General features: G+C 44.9%; 1 protein-coding gene across 2 annotated transcripts; it reads left to right on the plus strand.

Moving 5' to 3' along the window:
* The first annotated feature begins 8,814 nt into the window (after positions 1-8,814).
* Tmem218 (transmembrane protein 218) lies at positions 8,815-25,275 on the plus strand. 2 transcript variants are annotated; one of them, XM_038322691.1, is made up of 5 exons: positions 8,815-8,889; positions 18,117-18,193; positions 19,253-19,363; positions 20,168-20,270; positions 23,488-25,275. In XM_038322691.1, the coding sequence occupies exons 3-5, from the start codon at positions 19,254-19,256 to the stop codon at positions 23,620-23,622; spliced, it is 348 nt and encodes a 115-aa protein (XP_038178619.1). In that variant the 5' UTR covers positions 8,815-8,889; positions 18,117-18,193; position 19,253; the 3' UTR covers positions 23,623-25,275. The 2 variants fall into 2 exon arrangements, with proteins under 2 accessions (XP_038178619.1, XP_038178620.1); XM_038322692.1 differs by having other exon boundaries at positions 8,864-8,909.
* The last annotated feature ends 272 nt before the right edge of the window (positions 25,276-25,547 follow it).

The following is a 25,547-nucleotide window of genomic DNA, read 5'->3' on the forward strand; positions in this document are numbered from 1 at the left end:
AAAAGAAATAGGTACTAAAGCTAAATGAGTTTGGCACTGAGACAGAGCAAAATGTGTTTAAACATGAAACAGAAGCCATGGCTTCTCAGGGCACCCCAGACTCTCCGTGTCCAATGACATCGGAGCAAATGTTGGCAGAGGGAAGAGCATGGTTAGTTATTTCTAAGACCCTCAGATCAGTGGCACAGCTCTGTCTCTATGATTCAAGGAACATACAGGCCTACTTCCCATCAAAGGAAATAGGAAATCCTGTTCCAGAAGCTGCGATTTTTGCAGAGCTGGTGAGCTTGCGGTCTCAGAGCTTTAAGCTAAACAACTCTAGCTTGATTATCAAATATTAGAATTGGGAGAAACAGGCACTGATGCAAGTAAAAGAATATTCTGCTGCTGATTTAAAGACAAGTGAATCGCTAAATATTTTTATTAGCAGCAAATTTGCTGCTTGCTGGAACTAATTTCACGCCCTGTAGATATGGTGCTTAAGTTGGAAATGGCGTTAAATTGCTCTCTCCTTGAGGCGGGTAAGGCTTCTGGTGGTAACCACTAGATGGCACAGACAAGGTAGTTCTTGTAAGATAGGCAGCTTTGGAGCCAATGATAGGAAACGCCACAGGAAGTTCCACCTGCACCCCCCCCTTTTCAGTTCAAAGAAGTGTCCTCTTTTGCTTGAAAAAAAAAATGCCCAGAAAAAGACATTCCTCCTAACATTCTTGAATTTCTCCATTCAATTCTGTCTCCAAACTCAGAACACTTAGCACATTCGAATGACCAATCATTTGTAAATAATATAGTATATAATGAGTTAGCGCGCTCTCTTCAACTACACAGCAGGCTCTGGGAAGGAGAGATGGAAAGTGACTGCCAGAATTGGAGTTAAAGTGAGCAGCCAGATGCAGTAGGTCACAGAGCCATGACAAAAGAACTGAAGCCAAGAATGTGCCAGAAGGAGTGAGATCAAGTGAGATTCATGGCAAGACAGAAATGCCAGAGAGGTCATGGCGGAACTGGGCATCTGAAATCAGATGAGAAATTCAAAGCAGAGACAAGTCTGTGGCTGGGGCTCAAGAAACGGCTGTGGTTCATTACCAGAGTTGGAGGACGTATTAAATAGTGAAGGTCAGAGCTAGCTGTGGTACGTTTATTGATTCCGGTGGGAGGAAACACCAAACATTGCATCTTGACTTTAGCAGGATAGTTCATAAATCTTCAAGGATTCCAAGACACTATTTAATAAATCTTCAATATTATAAATAATGTTGTAAAATGGGTCATTAGGTAAAATTGAAGCGGTCTGAACACTCACTAGGACTGGAGAAGATCTCCAGTGCTACCCAGTCTAGGCAATATTTTTAGGGACTTGGATTAAAACATTCAGAGAACATTTATCAAAGGTGAAAAGAGAGCCACGAATCTCAGAGGAATGAGAATCAAGACTTTCCAAATGAGTCTACTAGGCTGGAAAACTGAGCTCAGACCAACAAGATACAAATCAAATAAGCATTAATTTCTATATTTAGATTTCAAAAATAATTACACAGACTAATTATGGCAGGGATTGACAGCAGTCAAGGAGCTGAAAGCCCTGGCCACTTCGGTTAGTCAGAAGGTATCAAACGGAGGATCCCAGAATCACTGTTGATCAAATGGATTCCAGGTCAAAGGCAGCCATAAAAGCATCAATATGGTCTCAGCCTTTCAGAGCTTTTGAAGCAACACCCAGCACCAGACTCCGAAAGACAATACTGCCAAGCCCCAGTCCATCCAGATCCTTGAGACTGGAGTAAAGGAACAACGAAATACCCTCAGAGTACTGGAGCCCTGTGGAAAGTTGGAAACTGAAAACTACGGGAAAGATTGACAGGTACCTTCATGTATTTTTAAAATGGCCTTCTGTGTGTTGCTACAAATGGTAAAATGAGACTCAAATGAGTAGGAATCTTGAGGAGGCAAAATTTGGCTCCGTGTAAGAAACAGCTTTCTAGGATAGGCATGCAACAGTAAATGGGCAGCTTTGGGGAACTGAGGACGCCCGAACCCTGAATGTATTCAGGCAGAAGTCAAATGATCTCATAAGAGATTTGTGGAAAATATGTCTAGACTAAATACCTGCCCTTGTAATAACTTGCCTTTCAGCGGAAGGCTCATTGGCGTCTGTGAGATACTGTCCAAATTCTTTATGTCACACAAGCTTCCCCCAGACTTGCATGGAGAACCCTATGCCTGCTCTCCAAGCTCCCTCAATTTCAACCTCAGCACACCCTACACTACAGACATGCCTAGGTCCTGGCCCATAACCTGCTTAGGCAAGTCACACCACCAGATGCAGAAATGTGTTCCTGCAGACTGCCTAATCTGCAATCGTCCAGAAAGGTCATGTCCCCTGCTTCTCCAGCTTCCTGCTTTATACCTCCCAAACACCCTAGATTTGCAACGGAGGTAGATTTGCTTTATTTTGTGTTTTCCTCCACAATAGAATATGAAAGATGTGGAAATGTGTCCTAGCTCCAGCTCCCCAGTTTCTACCATAGTGCCATAAGCTGCCCGGCGTGCGGAATGCGTTTCGCCAGGCCTGTATTCCTTAGATCAAAACACAGCCATGGAGTCAGGCAGTATGTGAAGCTTGGCAACAGAGGCTTCAGGGAGTTTTGACCACTCAGTGAACAGCACTCCCTGTCAACCCTCCCTGTAACACCTAGGGTTTCACACTGTACTTCTTTGTCTTTCAGGAACATGGTTTCAATTTCTTCAGTGCCTTTATTCCCTGCCCTTCATCATTCCCCAGTGTTCTCTGTGTTTCCCACTACACGACCACTGACTCCTTCTTTTGTTTTATCCAGGCACATATTTAGCAATCAGCGGGTCTGTTTATCATCATTTCCTGGTTAGATTAAGTTTAAATCCATCTACTGCCTTTAGGACTCTGAGTTTGTGTAACTTCTTATGGGGACCACTTTGGTGTGATAGCCCACAGGTTAGCCAAAACTGAAATCATCAAGGCTTCTTTCTGCTCCTCATGGCTATTCTCTCTGCTCAAAATAAATAAACAAAAATGGTGTATTTGTGAGACCATATTCTTTTGAACCAGTGTGGTGGCTCAGGGGTAAAGATGCTGGCTACCAAGGCTGGCGGTCTGAGTTCAGTTCCTGGGACTGACATGTGGAAGGAGAGAACTGACACATGAAAGCTGTCCTCTGACATCTACGAGTGTGCTGTGGTGTCCCACCCCAACAAATAAATAGATGCAAGAAAAAAAATTTTTGAGACAAGGTCTCACTAAACAGCCCTGGCTGGTCTTGAACCCATTTATATAAATCTCTGGCTTCCCAGAGATCCGCTTGCCTCTGCCTCTCAATTTGTAGGATTAAAGGCATGTGCCACTATCCTTGACTCAATAATTTTTAAAGAGAAGTACATTGTTTTGGTTTTGCCAAGGGGTATCACTCTGAAACCATACCGGTCTTGGACTCATGGGCAACCGTCTTGCTTTTGTCTCCCACATCCTAGGGTTTCAGGCAGGAGACCCCCAAACCTGGTCAGAACTATAGTCTTGACCCTCCTTTAGCTTTAGGTCTGCATTCTAAGTATTTGTCCTTTCCATCCTGGACGTGGCCAATCTGTGAAGTTTATCCACTTGACTGCTGCAAGTCACAGGAAAATCTCTCTGTGTATTTTAATGACTTCAAAATAGATGGAGCCATCAAGCTTCAGCCTGAACCTTTCTGAAGGCTCTGATAGGACAGACAGCATGTGATGGCTGATATGACTGACGCCAGCTGGACCCGATCATTTTCAGCTGCTTCTCAAGTCTGTGGGGGAACGGTGGAGCCCAGACCTGTCATGGGCCATAACCATGTCAAGACATCTGGGGACTTGGAAATTCCCTGGTTATTCCAATACTCTTACTCTTTCCCATAAAGCATTTTGAATTTTCTTCCCCCGACCCACCAAATGTTCCTCTTGGGCTCGGACTGGGTTTTCTGCATGTCTTTCCAGCGGGGGCTTGGTGCTGTGTCTCTCCTTCAGCCCTCTACACACATGATTCACAGAAGTTGAGAATAGCAGAACTCACGGACTCCACCTCTGACCAGCCAGTTAATATCTGTTCCCCAGGCAAGACACCTGGATTGCAAACACAGCTATGGGGAGGGCTGGGGCTCGTAGATTTATATTCTTTTGTTTGTTGTCTTTTTTAAAAATATTTTTTAAATTTGCATCTATGTATATGGGCCTATGTCTCTGTGATGCCAGTGGTGGCCAGAAGAAAGAACCAATGGTCTAGAGTCAGAGTTGCAGGCATCCGTGAGCCTCCCAGCCAGCCAATACATGTGCTGAGAACAGAACTCAGGACCTCCAGAAGAGCAGCAAGAGCTGAATCATCTCTCCAGGTCCACCAGATGGTTTTATGTTCTCTTGCTAATTTTTAGAGCAAAGAAATATCAACCTCCATTTAATCATAATCCTACAAAGAAACTCTGCCTGCCCCACAGGTGAGATGTAAGATTGAGCCTTCTCCCTCAGGACTGAAGGAATCATTAAAACCTGGTGTGGGGCTTGGTGTTCTGGGAAGAATCCTTTCTAGAAGGGGCTATAGTAACCACAAGACGTTCTGGATGTTGCATGGGACAGTCAGATCATATTAACTGCCTGCTCAAAACTGCTCCAGTCTCCCGTACCATTCAGAAAAATGTTTATGCTTTCCGGTGAAGTCCAGCAAAGAGGAGCTCCCATCATCCTCCCCTCTACGGGACTCTTAACGCTTGTTTAGCCCTTGGGTCTTCCCCTGGTAGCTTGTCTGCTCACTTTCTTCAGGTTACTACTTCCTCAGAGAAGTCTTCCTTGGTGGCCATCCACCATGCACCTTCATCACTCATTGTCCCTTCCCTCTGCTTTGTATCTTCATGTCACTTAAAGACATCAGCTGTGGCTGTATTTGTTGACTACCTGGCTCTGCCTACTAAAATGAGAGTTTGTGATTTTGTTCATTCATTAATCTCACTTTCCAAAATGGCACAAAGTACACAGTAACAATAAGTGAATGCCATAAGCGATCGTGCTCAGGCAGCCAACTGACAACCGTGCTATTGCTAGTCCTGGAGGGGTAAGTAGGTGGTATCTGGCCAAGAGACATAGCCACACCCCTCCATTGTGTGGTCCAGAAGGCAGAGAGTAAAAGCTGCACCTAAGATTCATGTAAATCCAGTCCTCCCCTCTTCATCAGAATGCCAGCCTTTCAAATGGAGACAAACACAGTCAGAATTCAACTTCCTTTCCTTGTCCTACTCTTTGGCTTTAAAAAACAAACCTTGGAGCTCCCTCCTAATATGAAAAAGGCCTTTCCAACTACCAGCTAAGACACGTGAACTATATACAGCAGCTCTGTGTCCTAAAATATTTAATGTGGTGTTTCCTTTTGTTAAGGCTGGCCAAGCTCTCCTTTGTCTGGGTAAGAACAACACTTTCAGAGAAGAGACAAAATATCTGCCACCCAGTTGTTGAGCTGACAGGTTGAATTTTCTCTGAGAACCGTTCTGATTTGTAAGGACTAGCAAATAATTCCTAAATCAAAAGCATGTTGCTTGTCTCATCCATGTCTGAGCTCTCGGAAGAGAGAATCATCCTCCTTCCCCAACCCTGGTGGGTGGGTGAGGAGGGGGGCAAGGCTTTTCACAGAACACAATGCTTGCAAGAAGACTGAAGGAAGGGATCCAGGTCTGCTTTCTGTTCTATTGTCTTATTCTGTCAGCTCCCACATCTCCCCAAATCCAAGCTTAATAATTTACAGCGGAAAGACATTTAATAAATAAGCGGCAGGATTGGAGCTGTCAGCTCCACACAATGGGGCTGTTTGTATCTTCCTGCTTGGCGTCAGCACCAACTCTCTCAGCTCGCTTCAACTGAAACAATCCCATTTGCTATTTTCATAAAATTAGTTCCTCTGCAGTTTCTATTAATCAGAACATTCTTTGGAGAGAATTATACTGGGATTTTATCACCATCTGAGTTCAACCATTCTGTGAGTCTGATGAATTTTTATCACCTCTGAGTGGCAGAGAGGGTAAAACTTGAATGGGCTGATGTGAGCAGGCACAGAGCCCTCACTTAAAACCAGCAAGGCCTGACAGATTGGGGGATCTGGGTCAGTCTCCACCGTTACACATCTGAATAGTCTCTCCCCACAACATCTATAATTTCAAATATTCTTGGGGTCATGGATTTCCTTTCAAATTATATAAAAGCTACAGCTATTTCACATCTGCTTCACTAAGACACACAAGTCCAGCAGATCTGTGGACCTCCCTTCTGCCTTCTGTACACACAGCTACATGCGGACTCCAAGGTTAAAACCACGTGTTTTAAGATCTTCCAGTCATCCTTACCTCCTTTAACCATCATTAGCTGGAAAAGAAGTCCTGCATCTCTAACTTCCATGGTTGAAAAAGGATTGAAATGATTTTAGAAGGGAAGATGTGAGGATAAAATCTCTCATGATGGCTGCTCTTTCTCTTAAAGGCTTATATGGCCCCCAACTCATGGTGCTTTGGGGAGGTTGTAGAACCTTCAGGACAAGAACTGACAGACAAGAAGGAAGTCAGGTCACTGTGAGGAAGGGGTGTGACCTTGAAGAGGCTGCGGGGGCCAGCTCCTCCTTCTTTCTCTGTTTCCTGGCAATGGCACAGTGAGCAGCTGGGCTCTATCATATGATCCCACCATGAAGTGTTGCCACGGGCTGCCAGACCAAGGGACCGCTGGCTCACTCTTTTGTCTCAGCCTTGGAAAGCTGTGGCCGGCCACATGCTTTTTGAAAAGTTAGGGGAATGGAAAAGAGAATGCAATTCAAAATCGCTAAAAGAAAGTCTAAATGTCTAACATATTGATAGATGCTGCACAGTATGAGTTTGAATGAGACATGGAATAAAAATTGTAGAAGTTTTGATGAACTTTCTATGCTGCCAGCTTACAGAACACGGGCCTCAGCCAAAGTGAGGTAAACCCTGCCTGAGAAAGGAAACAATGTAGTTGGGAGAAATGTTGTACCAATGAACATGCTTCTAGAACTTTCTCTGTCCATTGAATGTGTGATTTTAGAAAAGAAGTAACTTAATCTCTGCCAATCTGAGATAAACTAATAATGCATGATTTCTAAAGGCCTCTCAGCTCCAATAGCCAGTTGAACCTGATTCATAATCAGCATCATTTTGTGCTGCTTTGTTGAGATAGTCTCAGATAAGTTCCTGACTGGCCTCACACTTGCCAGGTAACTCAGGCTGCTCTGAAACTTGAGATCCTTCTGCCTCAGCTTCCTCAGCATTTATACTATAGGTATACCAGATGACCTTACTGGAGACATTTAAGGTAAAAGAATCAACGGTTCCCTCAAGTTTCCAGAGTACTTTAAGCTATGACCCCATGGTCTGTGTTACAATCCAGCTGTTGTTATTACAGGGAAACTAGGCACAAACAACATAAAAACAAACAAGCACACTGTGTGGCAATCACACTTCACTTACGGTCACAGAAACTTGAATTCCATGTGACAGAGGATTTTTCTTTTGAGAAAATAGCTACAAACATTTTCTTTTAATTTGGTATCAAAAGGAAAAAGGCTTGGTTTGGGGTTTTGTTGCTTGTTTTTCTGTTTATTTTGAGACAGGATTTCTTCTCTGTGTAGCACTGATGGTCCTGAATTTGCTCTGCAGACCAAGCTGGCCTCGAACTCCAGCAATAGCACACTTGAGAGGTTCTGAAAGACTCTCAGGACCCCACCTCAGAACCCGCAGCTGGCCTGCTCCCGTGAGAACATCCTGTTTGCTTGAGAGACCCTCTGGACCCCCCCCACCCCCCCCACACACAGCTGGAGATATATATATATATATATATATATATATATATAGTGAGACTGGAGGGGTGGGGACTGGGGTTGGAGGATCGCATGCACAAAATCAGATTTAGACAGAACAACTGACTTCTCAATATTTCCATATTTTGTCTAAGGACACACGTTCGAGGACCACATTTCCCAAATCTGGTACAGCTTTTGGTTATTGTCTGTTTTCCCTTCCTGCTTCCACAGTGGAGGATGCAAACTTTGCCGTTTCCTTTCACTGACTTGATCTTTTGATCAAAGACCCTATAGCCTGGGTACAAAATCTTGACAAATTCTGGGTGGCAGTTAGGGAAGACACTCCTCTCTAAGTGTGGACCAGCTGCCTGGGTGGCATGGCAATAATGAAAGGGTTTATTTGACCTCGGACCTCTTCCCCAGTCTGTCTCTTGGTTTCACTGATCCTTAGTTTGGTACGTGTCAAAAGCTAAGGGAAGAACAACGACCAAAAAAACAAGGCCAGGTAATGATCCAGAACATGGTGTTATTTCAGCTAGTGATCTGGACTCAATTCAGGAGAGGTGTTAGCAATCCTGGGCCCCTCCCACAGATTGGGGACTGGCTTTTCAACAGACTGAGGGACAGTAGCTGGTGTCTAGACGGCGGAACAGCTCTCCGCACCTCCAGAAGCATTAACGCGGCTCCTCCGCCGCGGTGCGGGCAAACTAAACACGAACAGCAAGAAGCTAGTACGGTCTCCCGGTTGTTGTCCAAGGGTTTAGTGGTTAAGGAGACGTGATTGACAAACATTGCGATCCAATCGAAACTGAGAACAGGGCATGACAGCCCAATCAGAGGGCGTAAAGGAGACCGACGTATTCGCCACCCACCACGCTTTGCGATGCCCGGAGCCACAGCAAACGGAAGCTAAAGAGGAGGAAGCTAAGTGCTAAAATAGCGAGTTTGATTGGTCTATCGTAAATCTTCTAAATGAAACCCTACTTGTGATTCGTCCAAAGTAGACCAAAGCCCCGGTGAGCTGAATGGAGAGCGAGATGTGAGCCCTGGTAAGGAATCTGAAGGCCTGGTGAGGATCAAATGCTCGGCCGCGGAGACCGGGAAGGCGAGGGCGGGAGGTGCGCGGACCCCCGCAGGCCACCCTGGCGGCAGGCCTGGGATTGCTGCTCGGATCCCCGGGTTCCCAGCTCCGCTGCGGGGAGCTGCTGTGTAGTGCGACCAGCCGACTGCCCAGGAAAAGGGGCAGGATCCCCTAGGGACAGTGGAGCACCCTCTCTCTACAGTCAGGTGTCATCTTGGTGGTCTTCAGGCAGCCTGGCAGTTGGTTTTCCCCAGACTTGCGTGTGACTTGACTAACAAAGATGGAGGCATTAGCCTAATGTTTTAAAGTCCAAACAAGGCTGAAGTTTTTAAGGTAAAAAAAGTGTCAACGCTCAGTCCTTCGGTTTTTTTTTTTTTTTTTTTTTTTTTTTTTGAAATGGATCTTGGTGTACATCCCAGGTTGGCCTCAAACTTGTGATCCTCCTGCCCCAACCTTTTGAATGCTTGGATGAAAGGTGTGTGCCACTACACCTGGCCATTCTAACTACTTTTGAAGGTTTGGAATAAACAACAAAGAAAACTAAAAGGGAAGCCAGGTGTAGCGGTGTACAGCTTCAAGTCTCAGCATTTGGAAGACTGGAGCAGGCGGATTTCCGTGAGTTCGAGGCCAGTCAACTCTACAAATTGAATTCCAGGACAGCCAGGGCTGTTACACAAGGAAACCCTATCTTAAAACAACAGCAGTAAAAGCAAAACAAACAGAAAGCCAAGGAGAATTGCAAATGATTTCTCCAGAAAGGCAATCTTTCCCCCCCCCCAAGGACTTGGTTCTGAAAATTGGGGTACAGACTATGGTATCATCCACCAGAAGCCTTAAGTCACACTTCCGTCCTGGGAATCTCCGCGGACAGGAAGTTGTCCTATGACCGATCTCAGTTTCTCCCTTTAGATTCTCAGCCTGGTGGGGGGCGCTGTAGTTCCCATCTCATGAGCTCTAGATGCAGGACTTTCAGTTTTCCCTGAGAACTGGTGAAAGGGCAGGGAGACCCAGCCTTGGATGAAGGAAGAATGCAGGACACATACAGGCAGGGTCTGGAGAAATTTGACAGCAATAAACCTCACAGCCTCCATCATAGGGAGAAAACAACAGAATCCCTTGCCTTGACTTGTTCTTGTCAGCTGCTAGGCAAGGCATTTAAATGTACATAGATTACTTTTTCCTACTCTAGCCTACCTGATTCAAATGGATTCACTATTAAAACTGTGTTGGCTGAGCCACCAGCTCTCCAAGAATATTTGAATAATATTCTGAATCTTAAGTAAACAAACATTTTTGTTTTAGTAAAATCTCACTAACAAAAATTAAAAAAAAAGACTTGGGGATGTAGCTCAGAAGGCACAGCCTCACCTAGCATGCATGAGGCCCTGAGTTCTGTCCCCAGCACCCCATGAACAGGGAGTGGTTCATACACCTCTAATCTTAGCATTGGGGAGATGGATGCAGGGCGATCAGAAGGACACCAGAACTGAGAGAGGATCTGCTGCTCTTCCAGAGAGCTGAGTCCGGTTCCCGGGCTTAAAACCTGTAACTCCAGTTTCAGGGAATTCCATGCCCTCTTCGGCCTCAATAGACACCTGTACAGACGTCACACACACAAGCATGCATGAGACCCTGGGTTCACACCTGCGCAAATATCACACCCACCCCCACACACCACATCAATTAAAAAAAAAAACTTTAAAAGAACCCTCAAGAGAAGGTATAATTTGGTTATGAAATAATGACCTTCATTTTAGAAGGGTCTGAAGCTGTTTGTCCCCACACCATCTGTGTAACTCGATGTCACCTGCGCTCATCAGATCGGTGTGGATAGAAGATCAATGTTTCTGGTGTTACCAGCTTCTAAGTGATAAGTTTGCTCATGAAGAGGTTATTGTATGGTGTCCATAGCAGTGCAGCTAATTCTACATAGACATTTCCTCCAAGGCGGCCCCACCAGCTCAGCCAGTCACACTGGTCACTTCTGATGTACCTTTTGGCCCCTTTCCATTTCCACAGCTAAGACAAGTGTTCTTTGTGTGTTCGGTTTGGGTTTTGGGTTTTGGCTTTTCAAGACAGGCTTTCACTGTGTAGCCCTGGCTGCCCTGGAACTCACTCTGTAGACCAGGCTGGCTTCCAAACTCACAGAGTTGTGCCTGCCTCTGCCTCTTGAGTGCTGGGATGAAAGGTGTGAGCCACCGCCACCTGGTGAGACAGTATCCGAACTGATCACTTATCGCCAGTCTCTGTCCCTAAATCATGCACACCCTGATAAGAGGAACTGGTTCTGAGCAAGAGCTCTGTCACTCTGTTACTCTTCCTTCCCTGCCCCCCCCCCCTTTTCCCCTTTTTTGGTAACTTCATTTTCAAATGTCCCTACCAAGTTGCCCACGTGAGCCTTGAGCTGGAAATTAATTCTTCTTCAGCCACCCACATAACTTGGATTATTGACCTGAAGCCACTAGACCAAGTTATCAGTTACTTTTTAAAAATTAAGAAGTCTTTGCTTAATTTCTTAGGACTGGAGAGATAACTCAGTGGTTAAAAGCACTGACTGATCTTCCAGAAGACCTGGGTTCTATTCCCAGCACCCACATGGCAGCTCACTGGAGTCTATAATTCCAGTTCCAGAGAATCTAAATCTTTACAGAGACATATATTCAGATAAGACATCAATGCACATTAAATTAAAAAAAAAACCTGAAAATTAAAAAAAAGGTCTCCCAAATGTTTTAAAATTAGGGACTGTTGAAATCTCTGGATTTGGGTAATATAATAAAAATGTGCCTACCAGCCAGATTAGTAAATATTAGCATTCTGGCATTCTGCTCATGGTTTTTATTTTAAAGAAACAAAGCATCACAAGTAGTTAAAAATCCCTTCTATTCTTTGTTGGTCCCATCCTGCTTTCCTCCTCCCTCCCAGAGACACCAGGATTGTGGTGTATAGTTTGTGCTCACTTCTCTTTGTTGTTGTGTTTTAGCGTGTCTTCCGGGTTGGTGCACTTGCACGTGTGTGCATGTGGAAGCAGGAGTTATCCTCAAGAGCTCTGTCATTTGAGGCCATGTCTTTTATTGACCGAGCGTTTAACTCAGCCAGACTAGCTGGCCAGAAGGCTCCGGGGAGCCTCCCGTCTCTGCCTTTCCAGCACTGGAATTGATGCATTTTTCACATGGGTTCCATGATCTCACTCAAGGCCTCCCACTTCCAGAGCAAGCGCTTTATTAATCGAACTGTCTCCCCTATCCAGTACCCACACTGTTATATTCTTAATACATCTTAATACATATGCCTCTGCCTCCTGAGTGCTGGGATTTAAGGCATGCACTACCACGCCTGGCTGGAGATTATTCTTTTAAATTTAAAATATAAACCATACACTTTGGATTTCAGTTTACAGCTTCTGTGTATTTATTTACTTTTCCCCCCAGAGCTTTGATTTTTATTACTTAAAAAAGCTTCATATTTATTTCCTTTCCGACTCTGCGCTTATTTCAACACTTTCATGATTTTCTGCTTCTCAATAAGGAAGCACACTTGATCGTGTCACGGACACACTTAGCACACGTGGAACCAGGGTGGGCCCTGCTGGCGCACTTCTTTGTCTTAGATGATCTCATGTGGACTTGAGGTCTTACTGCAGGAACCTTGGACCACATTCGGATTTAGTGCTTCCCCAGCTTTCTTGGTACAGAGGTGAACTGTTGCTGGGGGCTCCAAACAGCCTGGTTTTGTTAGGGCTGTATTGTAGGAAAGCCTACGACAGTATTTCAGATGCTGCTGGAGTGTTCTGAGCACTGTCGTCGGGAGAGGAAAAAGAAAGAACAGTTATTTATATACTTATATATTTGTGCATGTGCATTTGTGTCTGTGTTTGTTTTAGATAGGGCCACCCTGGCCTGGAACTAGAGCACTTCCTGCCCCAGTTTCCCCAAGTGCTGGTGTTACAGACACAGGCCACTGTTCCTGGGTTGCCACTTGCTTTTGTCAGAGATGGATTCATGTCAGTGTATGTAGAGCAAGTCCGTTCATTTAAGTGTTCATTGTGAGAATATAGTAAATCCACCTGTCAGGTGTGTAGCTTTTCCCCTCCCATTTTGCTATTGAAATTACAGTGAATGTCCTCATTTGTGTCTGCCTATATGAGAGTTTCTAAAATTTTGTGTGAACTTTTCAAAGGAGATACCTGTCCCTCGGGGACATTTGAGGATTTGTGAGGCCATATTTAGCTATTATTGTGGTTGGAATATACCACAGAGCTGAGAATGTTGGGTGTGTGATGTTGGAACAGTCCTCAGACAAAGAATTGCATCTTGTGCAACCTTCCAGTGTTCTCATTTCATAATTATCTGGGCCTAGAACCTAACTCCATTTGTGTGTGTGTGTGTGTGTGTTAACATAATGTAATTTTTGGCACAGTTTAATAAAGTGTAATTTCCAGGAATGTAAATCAAGGGAGAATTATACTGATCCGTGGTTTGGAACTTTAACAAGACTTGTTCCTCAGTCTAGAAAGCTCGTGTAACTGAAGGGCAGCACAGCTCGTGGTATTTGAGTTGCCAGCACAACACACCTGCATCGTCTGCCTGTGGCGCGTTCGCACTCGTGGTGATTCTAAGTTTAGGTGCAAGCATCTGGCTACTGTACTTCATTATGTATTCTCGTGGAGTCAGCCTGAACATTCATATATTTAAGCATATGCTGTTTCATTATGAATTACTTCCACTAAAAATCGACTTCTGTACATGCTGCGGAGTAGAGGTCGCATTTTATTGTCCTCTGGTTTGGTAATCGTTTGTGTTACCACCACTGTGAAACCCTTCACGCACTGGGCCACGAAGCCATCGTCTTCCTCGGGAGTATGAAGTTCTCATGAGTGCACAGATCTGAGTCTGGGCTTCCAGTTTCACGCTAGTGGTCCATGTGTCTTTGTCCCACTGTTTTAATTACCTTATTTCATAATGTGTCTGTGGCAGTTGGTGACAAGAAAGGCACATTGCCATTCCTAGTTCTCAGAGTGGTGTTGGCTATTCTCGGCTCTTTACTCTCCTGTGTGAATTTAGGATTCATTTTCCAGTTCCTTAAAAAGGTATTTTTGGATTTTGGTTAGAATTGCACTGAATTTTTATGTTAAGAAAAATTGAGATTTTTGTTTTTAATTAAGCCAACTCATCTAAAAGTATGAGTTACTTCTCTACACAGCCTGCTTTATCCCACTGTCCAGGTACTTTTAAAAGGCCTCTTCATGAAGTTGCATAATTTTAGATATGAAAATTTTTGCAAATATTTGTTGTATTAAATCATACTTATACATGTATCCATATACATACATATTTTTACTCTACAAGTTTGAACTCCATTCAAATGTTTAGAAAATAGTGAAGCCAACATCTGTTCACCTATCACTCAACATCAAGAGCTAGCTCATGACCAGTCTGTTTCACATCAGCTCCTCATCCCCACAACCCCCTCCAAAGAACATGAAATGCCCAGGCACAGTGTTCTGCTGTCTGTAATGCGTTATGTGTGTCTGTGTAGATTCATGTGTCATAAAGAATCTATACCATTTCTTTAATTTTAAAAAGAATCTATACCTTTTAAATACTATACTTCACTTAAAAAATTAAAAAGGTAACAGTCTTGATTTCATTAACTATCCAATAACAGTTGAATCATTTCACTAAAGGGTTTTGTAGCTAAGTGTAAGACGACAGAAAATGGCATAAGCCCCAAGTATCTGTGACTAGATACTGATTACCAAAGTTACAAAGTCAGGTAACCATCGCCCATGTCAAAAACCAGTTTTATCATCCGTGCCCCATCCAGTCATTCAAGATCTGCTGGAGCAGTTGGACCTGTTTTTGAACATCATATAATTGGAGTCTACTAGGAACTTTTTATACTCTGTCCCTCACATAATGCTTGTGAAGTTCACCTACATCGTCGGATGTAATTGTAATTTACTTATTTGTATTGCTTTATATTGTCGTTTGTATGATTGATTGTGTCCATAATGCTCTACATCTTTACAGACTGCCAGTGAATGAATTTTTGGCTCTCTGCTAGATACATGGAGATATTTTGTTTGGTTCTATTTGCATTTTTCTGGTGGCTAAGGACCTTTACATATCTTGGCCATTCAGCTATCCTCTGTATGAAGTTTATTCTCATCTTTTCCTCTGATCTATTTCTGAAATAATAGTAAAATCCATTCATTTCAGTTTGCTAGTTAGTGTTGTGGTGCTTTTGTCTGTTTTGCCTATATACTTGGAGTCTTTTTCGTTAGGTCCATATTTCCTTCAGGTTACATCTTTTTCGGCTAAACTGTTCCTTCCAAAACTGTTTTTTTTATATTTTCATATCTTTACATATATTTTCTTGTTACTAATGTTGCTCCACTAGCTTACTTTTTATTTTGTTTTACCCACCTGTGGCAAACCACACAAGAAGTTTCCCATCCTAAGCAGTTGAAGCGTGCAGTTGGGTAGAGCTCAGTGTTTACTTTATTGAGAAGCAGATCTCCAGAACTCATCCTGCAAGACTAGAACTCTGTGTTCAATGTCATTGCTCCCATTTCCTCCTTTCCCTGAATTGGCTTTGCTAGTGTCTGCCTTGGATGTCTTTTTCACATTCAGGTTTCATCCTCTCATTTTGGCTTTCTGTCACTTTTGTAAAGAGCCACTTTTATTTTTTAAAATCCAGAATGAGATCTTTCAACAGTCAGGTCTGGGGTGCTTACATTTACGATGAGTCAATGATTATTGCTGCAAAGTAAATATAAAATAAAAAGTTTACAATCTGTGAGGTACAGAGGGTTGCACCTAGGGCCTCACTTGTGATAGGCACATGCTCTACCATTGACCTGCCTCTCAACCTACTTCATATTCATTTCTTCTTCAAAAGTCTGTGTGCTGGTTGGGTGTCTGTTTGTGTGGGTGTGTGCGTGCATGTGTGCAGGTGTATATGCAAGTGTGCGGTGGAAGCCAGAGGCCAATGCCAGGTATCTTCTTTGATTGCTTCTTCACCTCGTTTTTTAGACACGTTTCTCACTGAACTGGAGTCCACCAGCTGGTAGACTGACTGGCTCGTGGCTCGCCGGTGAGCTCCCCATCCCTCATTTGCCCACACCCCAGTGCTGGGGTCACAGATGGACACCACTTCCTTTACATGAGTGCTGGAGACTGGGACTTGGGGCCTCGTGCTTGTGTAGCAGGCACCTTGCCAACTTGGCCACCTCCCCAGCTCCCTCACGTTTACTCTCCACGGAGCCTTGCCTGCCTGCTGAGTGGTGTCCCCAACGACGACATCAGTTTAGGCCGTTGGGGATCCTGAAGGTTTCTCAATTTTATTGTAGTTTCTGTAGTTAATTGTAGTTAGTTATTTTTCATAGTTATTTATTTAGTTGCTGTCTTTATTGTAGTTATTTTGTAGTTTATTGTAGATGGGTCTTTCTTTGGATTTCCAGCTCACAAAAAAAATGACATGGAGACTTAATTCTGCAAGGTCAGCCTTAGCTTAGGCTTGTTTCTAACTAGTTCTTACAGCTTAAATTAACCCATTTCTTTTAGTTTACTTTCTGCCTCGTGGCTTTCTTACCTCATCTCCATACTGCCCATCCTGCTTGCTCTGTGTTTCCCGGCATCTTCTCCTTCTTCTGAGCATCCTCGCTGCCCGAAAATCCTGCCTAGCTAGTGGCCATTCAGGTTTTTATTAAACCTGTCAGAGTGACACAGCTTCACAGTGTACAAAAAGATTGTTCCATAGCAGTTTATTGTAGTTAGTCTCTCTATTAGGAACTCCATACAGCGTGAGTGTGGCACTTGACACTCTGCTTGCTCGTAATGCCGGGTTAGGATTCAGATTTCTGTCTAGTTGACTTTTGTTTTGTTGTGTTTTTGTTTTTTGTTTTTCTGAGTCACTTGGCCTGCTTGCTTCAACTAAGTTCTTAATAGATTTTTTTTCAGAGTCTGTTCAAGCATTACTTGTCCCTTCGAGTACCCAGCCTTACACATTGTCCTCCTTGGCTCTAGTTCAGTGCACCATGGGCTGAGGGCTCACTGGAGGAGCCCTCATAGGCCTCCATCTCCACTCAGGCCACTGTGGACTTTGAGCTCAGCCCCTGCCTGCCTGTCAGGCTTTGGATGTACATTAAATTCAGAGCACTTTAGAATGGTGCCATTTTACATATTGAGGTTCGCCATCACTCTCACCATTCTGAGAGGCACTAGCCCTGTGCAGTGTGGGAACCAGCAGTTCCCATCATCTTTCTCCACCTTGCTATGACCTTATCAGTTTTGCAGACTGGCCAGCTGGCTTCACTTATTCCTCAGCAAATATTTGTTGCACATAATCTTTATCCTGAAAAATGGGGATAGCAGGGAGGGAAAAAAAACAGTTTCTGCCCTCAGGTGGTTTATTATCTTAATAAGAGAAACAGAAAGTGAACTTGTAAACAAATTAATAGAAGTGTTAGCCTCGGAGGCTGAGGCGATAGTTCAGCAGTAGAGTATTTACCTGGCATGTGAGAGCCTGGGTTATTATCTATACTTGGTGAAGAATGCTCTAAGAGAGAGAGAGAGAGAGAGAGAGAGAGAGAGAGAGAGAGAGAGAGAGAGAGAGAGAGAGAGACAGAGACTCTTGAAAGTTACTGTAGATGGGAAACCAAGGATGAGCTCTCTGAGGATGGCGCTCTTCTGATGAAGCTACAATATCAACAATGAGGAGAGGCCAACCCAGTCACACAAGTAACCAAATAGCAGGTGCCTTGCTGAGGCCCGATGGTTGAATCCCGCCTGTGGAAACAGCAAATACCAAGTCCCAGAGACAGGGAAGTAGTTCCCTGCCACAGTTACTGACATGGTGCTCACGGGCTCTACCAAGGAAGGACAGAGGCAAGTGGCGCTCCCTCTGCTCTGTCATCCTGCCACTGATTCCTTCCCAAGTGTGCTAGCACTGGCTTATCCCTTAACCTTCTCACCATCTCAGCTCGTGATACGCTTTGCTTCTGCTGCACATAAGAATATAACATGAGTAGCTGTTTGCATCACATTGTGCCCTAATAGACCATCAGCTTCTGCTAGGCGTTGTATCCTTTTTACCTTTGTCCTCCGAACTAGGAGCACAATGTTTTCCACAGTGGTCACAGCACAGTGTTGATTGAATAAACTTCTTTTCTTTTTCTTTTTTTTTTTCCAGTTCATGCTCAGAGCCTCGTTTCCAGTAAGCTTACAACGGAACACCCCAATCTATTTCCATTGTGTTTAAATCACCAGGTAAAGAAACCCAGAAAGCTAAGGAAGACTCTGTTTTCTCAAGATGTGTCTCTGATACTGAGAAGGAAACTCAAGGAGGTGCTCTAGATGGCGTTCCCTCATTAGTGGAGTGAATAGTGCCCACCAGAAGATGTCCACACCTAGCTTTCAGTGCCTGCAAATGTGATTTTATTTGACACACGGATCTTTGCACGTGTGATTAAGGACTTTGTCTAGTGATAACGGGCAGACAAGAAGACAGGGGAAGTGGCATATGGAGACAGGAGACATGAGCCAGGGACATGACCAGAAACAAGAAAGCATCTTGCTTTAGATCCTGGAGGGGGGTGTCACCCCGCAGACGCTTCTGGCTTCTGTTGTCGCTGTGGTCTCGAGAACTGAGAGCGAATCCCTCTTGTTGTGAGCCTCAACTAGGAAACCAAGACTAACTTGCCTCTTGTATCGCTCCCATGTAATAGTATGTTTCTGATTGCCATGATTGAACAGCCAGGTCTGGTAAAGCACATAGCATATCATAAGTGCCCCAATGCGTGACATCTTCTTTCAGGGACCGGGAGTTTTCTTCCTTCTGGCAATAAGAACTTGACACAGAGTGGAAAAGTCTGCCTTGTGATTGTCTGCTGGGTCTAAGTTCATACCTCAGGTTTAGCCGAAGTTTCAGCTTCTGCATTGGCTCTGCAGCCTTCTGAGAGATCTGTTAGGTTCTGTGAATGGAGAGAGCTCAGATTTCTAATGTGGGCTTGGGTAGAAGTCACAGTGGAGCAGAATAGACCAGATTTGAAATGACAACCCTAGAGCAGACAGCAGCCTCACCCCAGCCCTCAGGTCCCCCCACCCCTATTCTTGCACAAAGAAAGCTCTGGGCTCCACATTCCCGGTTTTCATTAAGGGACTCTGGGCCTGGACATTCCTGAAATTTAAAGACCCATTGTGAAGGAGCCTCCAGACATACTGGTCATCAGGATTCTTCATAGAGTTAGGCTTCCTGTGTCATCTGAACGCTAGGCACACACGACGGGGGATGGTCCAGCCAGAGACTAATCTGCTCTCTGTCCCTAGGATGACTGGCATGGTGCTGGGAGTGGGTGCTGGTGTGTTCCTTCTTGCTCTGATCTGGGTGTTGGTGCTGCTGCTGTGTGTGCTGTTATCCAGAGCCTCTGGGATAGCTAGGTAAGGCTTTCTTTCCAGCCTGGAGTCCTAGGTAAAAGCAATTAGAGGCGAAAATCGCTGACACTCATTAAACATTTAGAATTCAGAAGATCATTTTTGTAATTACTGGCAGTTTGAATGAGTTGCATTTTAACCTCTTATCATAAGCGCTAACTGTGTTATTTATGCTCAGGCGGAGGTGGGAGGAGAATGGGAGTGAGTCTCAGTTCTCACTGTGGAGGGGAGGGGGGAGACCAGAGGTGACAGGAAAATCTGCTTTGGCTGCCGTTGAGGTCCTTGGGAGTTGTAGGTGGAAGTTTGGTTTAATTGCTCAGATTTATGACATGTGCCTGGTCCAGTCCCTAAGGCTCCTGCCTGGGCCCACGACACGGAAGTTACAGAGAGTTGGCCTGGCCCTCTCTGTTCGGGCCATAACCTAACCCCAGAGACACTAGAGATGCACTCTCTGGGGGGTCATGTCAGCAAAAAATGGAGAGCTGCACTATTTACTGAGGGTTTCTGATCCGAAAAGAACAAAAGTGTGTGGGGATGGGGAGGGGGCGTGTTTGTGAGCATGCGCACTCGTGAACACACACACTGTGTGCAGAAAACTATGAATTCCCATTGTTAGGAGTTTGGAATTACCAAGAACAAATAGGAATGTTTCCATTTGGTACCCATCTAGGAAGCACGGCTTTGGGGTGGAGGACTTTGTGGACCTTAAGGGATTGAAACATGTTGACCCCAGGGAGGAGCCAGGGCAGGCCCAACTGATAGAAAGTTGACTCTCGTCAGTGCTTTTGATACTCAGGTCTCTGTCCCCAGGTTCTCCATTGTCTTCGTCTTCCTTGGTGCTCTGATCATTACTGCAGTTCTGTTGCTTTTCCCTCGAGCCAGTGAATTCCCAGCCCCAGAGGTGGAAATGAAGGTAAGGCTGGTGGGTTTCACTTTTGTCCCCATTCGCAGGTTTCCCTATCCTGCCCTGAGACCTGTTCACACAATGGTGGGGTTCCCAGGGCGTTGCAAGGTCCCTGTCCCTTTACCCTGGGAAAGGGTCTTAGGAATCCCACCTGTAGCACCACCAGGCAATGATTTATCCAGTGTACTGTTGCTTGCTGCCTGCATGCTGTTGAATGGCAGTGTGGAAAGCCACTCCTTACTGTGGAGACAGAAAGAGAAAAGAGTTAGGAACTAGGAACTGGCGTAGGCCTTAATTAAGTGTGGTGTCCCTATTCTTTGGTTCAGAGTCTTAGATCATAGGTCAGAATTGCGGTAGTGTTCTCAGGGTGCTGAGTGACATGATTTTCCGTCCTCTGAGGTTGACTTTTTCCACTTGTGGTGTCAAGAGTCATTTCCATCGAGAAGAGCCGGTAAGAGGAGCCTTTCCGTAAGAAACAGAAGGGGACATTACAGATGAGTTCTGTATCAATGATTCTGTCATCCTTATTCCTTAGACCACATCAGCTGGCCCCTCCCTCTGTAAATCGATTTGTGTCACCTCTCTCATTGTCCCATCTCTGCCAGACCCCCCCTCTTCTAGTTTGTTTCTGATTTGGGGCTCCGGTTCTGCCATGTGTGGCTGGTCTCAAACCCATAGGCTCTTGCTAAGGGCACTGGCTTTTCTGTCCCGTTGCATCTTCCTGTGGCATTCTCTTTCCTCTCGGTAGCTATTTTAATTTTGAAAGAGAAAAACATGATAGTGGCCATCATTTCTTAAAGGACTACTATATGCCAAGAGCCGTGCTAACTAAATGCCTTGTTTACATTGTCCCCTTGAAGCCACACAACTCCCAGTGGTATGAGGGAGGCCCTGCTGTCTTTCTGGGGAAGAGGTTCAGGTGACCTGCCCACATTGACACTGTCCAGGAAGAAGCAGAGCAAGGACTTAAGCTGAACTCTGTCCTCAGCATCTTCAAACTCGTTAGAACTCAACAGAGTATCAGACCATTCTCCAGATCTGACAGGTTGTCGATTTGATACAGTCCACAAAATTACATAATTTTTGACGTAAAATGAACACATACTTTGAGTTCTCCCTAGAATTAATGATGGTGAAAGGAGGAAATTAGTTCTGGAAACTCTGAGGAAAATTGTGCTTACCACACAGATTCCAGGAGTTGTTCCCCTGGGTGTCAGGCTCTCTCTACATCCGGCCCACCCCAGTGTCTTTGTTTTCAGGGGAAAAGAGTGATGTATGCTGCCATGTTTGTAATCACTGCAAATGTGACCGCTAGCACAGGCACGAGCGAACTCTGTTTCTAAATCAGTCCCTCTATTCTGTCATAGGAGTTTTGGACTCACGAGACAACGGGGACTGAGCAAAAATATGTTTGTCAGCATGGCCAGCAGAATCGGAGTTCTCATTTTCAGGTTCTGAGCACTGGCCCCTGCAGCAGCCTGGCTCAATACTGTATCAATAATACATGGCCTGGGCCTTCTGCACCCAAGGCCTGCTAATTGGCTAATTAAAAAGTGAAACAGTCGAGCAAGCAAACATGTAGCCCGCAAGAGACTTGTTCAGTACCAGAGCCAAGGTCAAAGTTATGTTAAAGCTGTTTTATCAAACTGACCTTGATTGTAAGTTGACTGTTGGGGTAGTCTCTGGAGCAGCTGGGGTGCTTCTTGATGTCTTTGGATCTCGTTCATATCACTGCTTAGATTGTTCAGGAGCTTTGTGCATCAACCCTGTATTAGCGTTCTGTTGCTGCTGTAACAAGAGCCTGCCAATGAATGGAATGTTCCCACCATAAATTTATTATCTACAGTTGTAGTCTTCCTGAGTTAAAGTCAAGGGTGGGCAGGGCCATGCGTCTTCCCAGTGTTTCTGGTGGAATGCCCATTTCCTGACCTTTTCCAGCTGTAGAAGCTGGTGCTAGTGCCCGGCCCATGGCCTCCGCCTATGGTCATCTTCAGAGCCAGCAGCCACCAGTGTCACCTCTCTGGCTGTATCCGTCCCACATTTCTTTTCCCGAACCTGTTTTCTGCCTCGTTCATTTTGTTTTGTTTCTTGAGACAAGACTACGTAGCTTTGGCTGGTCTAGAACTCTTTGGAGATCTCTAAAGTGTATTCAGTTTTTAAGGACTCTGGGTCTGCCTGGATTAGATAATCCAAGTTTATCTCCCCACTTTAAGGTCACAACCTTAACTCCACTGTCATGCAATCAGTGTGTTTCTAGGGGTGAGGAGCTCCGGGCCTTTCTTTAGGCTGTGACAGTTACTGTCAGGTATTTGGGAACCTCTCCTGGAAATGAGTTCTCATGGCTTCTGTGAAGTTAGGCACTCATTTGGATGATGAGACCTGATTTTCCCACCCATTTAAATATCACTGCTTAGCTCTGGGGGTAAAGAATAGAGCTCTGTTCTCTAGAAATGGACAGCTGGCAACTAACTGGATAGAGCCAGGACCAGAAACAGATTCTTTTATCAACAAAGACCAGTAGAATTAGGACTTCACATATTACTGGTTACCAAGCAACCAACTGTATGTATGGGGCAAATTATGTATCCTTTTAGTGTTTTAATATCTTAGATAAGTGGCCACTTTCCTCGCTCCCTTGCAATTAGGGTTCAGAACTCTTCTGATGAAAGCTCCAGTCACCTCGTTTTGAAGCCACCCTTTCTTCTAAATTAAGCCATTTGTTTCCTGTGCCTTATTATCATGTTGCTCCCTCCACTTCTTTAAAAACCTTGTATCTTCTACTCAAGGAGCTGAAAATTTTTGTGCTCACATGCAGAGGGAAACAGGGCAGGATGCTACTAGAAGCTACCAAGAAACCGTGGGCATAACCATCAGGTCTTGGGAGCGCAGGCAGGATGCTGGAGTTGGGGTGATTCCATCAGGTCTCAGGGTGATTCCATCAGGTCTCAGGGGACCAAAGGCAGGGTGCTGGAATGGGGGTGATTCCATCAGGTCTCAGGGTGATTCCATCAGGTCTCGGGGGACCAAAGGCGGGATGCTGGAGTGGGGGTGATTCCATCAGGTCTCAGGGGACCAAAGGCAGGATGCTGGAGTGGCCGTGATTCCATCAGGTCTCAGGGGACAAAAGGCAGGATGCTGGAGTGGGGGTGATTCCATCAGGTCTCAGGGGACCAAAGGCGGGATGCTGGAGTGGCAGTGATTCCATTTTGATTTCTTCTGTCTCCAGATTGTGGATGCCTTTTTCATTGGCCGCTATGTCCTACTGGCTTTCCTCAGTGCTGTCTTTCTTGGCGGCCTCTTCTTGATTCTTACTCAACATGTGCTGGAACCAATCTATGCCAAACCACTGCGGTCCTGCTGAGTGCGGTAATGGAAACCTGGGAGGTTTTGATGTCCTGGATGAGCACAGAGGCACGCTCTGGAGCCTTGATGACAGCCTTCATGTCTTCAGACCAGTGGAGTGTCCGTTTGTCACTAAGACAAACCTCTTGAGACCCAACTTTCAGAAACTCAGCAGCAAAGCAGACTCCGTGGACGGAGGTTGTCACTGTCTGAAGACTGATATAACTGTTTGTCCAGTACCCATACTGCAGGATTCCTGTCTGTTTTGAGTGGAAAGTGGTAACTATGATCTGCTTGGGGTAGCTGTTCAGTCAAGCTATCAGTAGTAGATCAGTAGATCAGTAGTAGATCTGAGAAGAAGGAGGTTGAGGCTCTGTTGATCAACAGAAGAGCCTGGTCCCTGTTGATAACGTCTAAGTTATAAGTTCTTTTTTTTTTTTAATACTTATTTATTATGTGTACAATATTCTGTCTGTGTGTATTTCTGGAGGCCAGAAGAGGGCACCAGACCCCATTACAGATGGTTGTGAGCCACCATGTGGTTGCTGGGAGTTGAACTCAGGACCTTTGGAAGAGCAGGCAATACTCTTAACCTCTGAGCCATCTCTCCAGCCCCAAGTTATAAGTTCTTAGTTGAATACTTGGAACCATTTGAAGGAGAAAGACACTCAGACACAAAGGCTGCTTTACCATGATGGCTTGGAAGTTTTGCCAGGCAGAGGTTGTTGACCACTCCTTATGTAATTCCACAGAGCTCTATAAAAGCAGTGAGTGGCATTTGCCTGAGTCCTAATAAAGCAATAAACAATGACCACAGGGCTTTCTCTTCAAACTCCTGCCTACAGCTTTTGTATATTTACATTTTGAGTTTGCTTAGAGATTAGGAGAGAGAGAGAGATACGGGAATGTTAGGTGTCTCCCTGCTGCATTCTTGGGTCTTCTTCTCCCAGGGTTTGGTGGCCTCTCAATGCCTAATTTAAGTATTTAGTATCACGTAAGAGTCCTCAAGCCGGGTGCTGGTGGCTCACGCCTTTAATCCCAGCACTTGAGAGGCAGAGGCAGGTGAATCTCTGTGAGTTCAAAGCCAGCGTGGTCTACAGAGTAAGTTCCAGGACAGACTCCAAAGCTACACGGAGAAACCCTGTCCCAAAAAACAAAAACACAAACACAAACAAACAAAGAGAGTCCTCTTTGAGCTTTGGCCTTTTTCCTTTGGCAGTACTGGGAATTGAACCTAGGGTTTCACACATGATAGGAAGTATTCTACCATCCTATCCCTCAATTCACTTTTTATCTTGAAGAACAATTGTACTAGCTTGTCCAGGCTGGCCTTGAACTTTCCCTGTGTACCAGAGAGGTTTTGAACTTGCTGTCCTGCCTTAGTTTGCCAAGTAGCTGAGGTTTTAGGCCTGAACCATCGGGCCTGGCTCTTTTATCTTGTTCATCAATTGGTTACTTGGTTGGTTCTTTGAGGCAGGGTCTCACTAGGGATCCTGGGCTGGCTTGAAAGCCATTTTGAGTACTGGAATTGCAGTCGTGCCCAAACATGCCTACCTCTCTGTTTTCATCTTGGGGATTCTTTCTCCAAGGTTAGCAAGGAATGTATATTCTCAGCATTATAACTTTGCATTTGTCTAATTTCCCAGATCAATAAAATTTGTCACTAAATGGGGTGGAGGGTCTGGTCTAGTTCTGCTTTGAAAGTGCCTTCCTGCCTGTCTTGAGCAGAGTGAAGAGGAGCCTTCTAGTCTGAGAGGCAAGAGAACAAGCTGGAAAGGTCAGTGCCTGCTGGATGCCTGAGCTGTAGTGATTCCTTTGAGACTTCAGTTTTATAGCACTCTATTTATTATGATTGCTCTTATTTCTAAATAGAAAAATCCTGAAGTTTAAGGCGATAGACTCACTTAGACTTCCCACAGCAGCCAGTTGGCAAACCTAGGTGTG

This window comes from Arvicola amphibius, chromosome 3, assembly GCF_903992535.2.
Source record: "Arvicola amphibius chromosome 3, mArvAmp1.2, whole genome shotgun sequence".
Taxonomy (NCBI): domain Eukaryota; kingdom Metazoa; phylum Chordata; class Mammalia; order Rodentia; family Cricetidae; genus Arvicola; species Arvicola amphibius.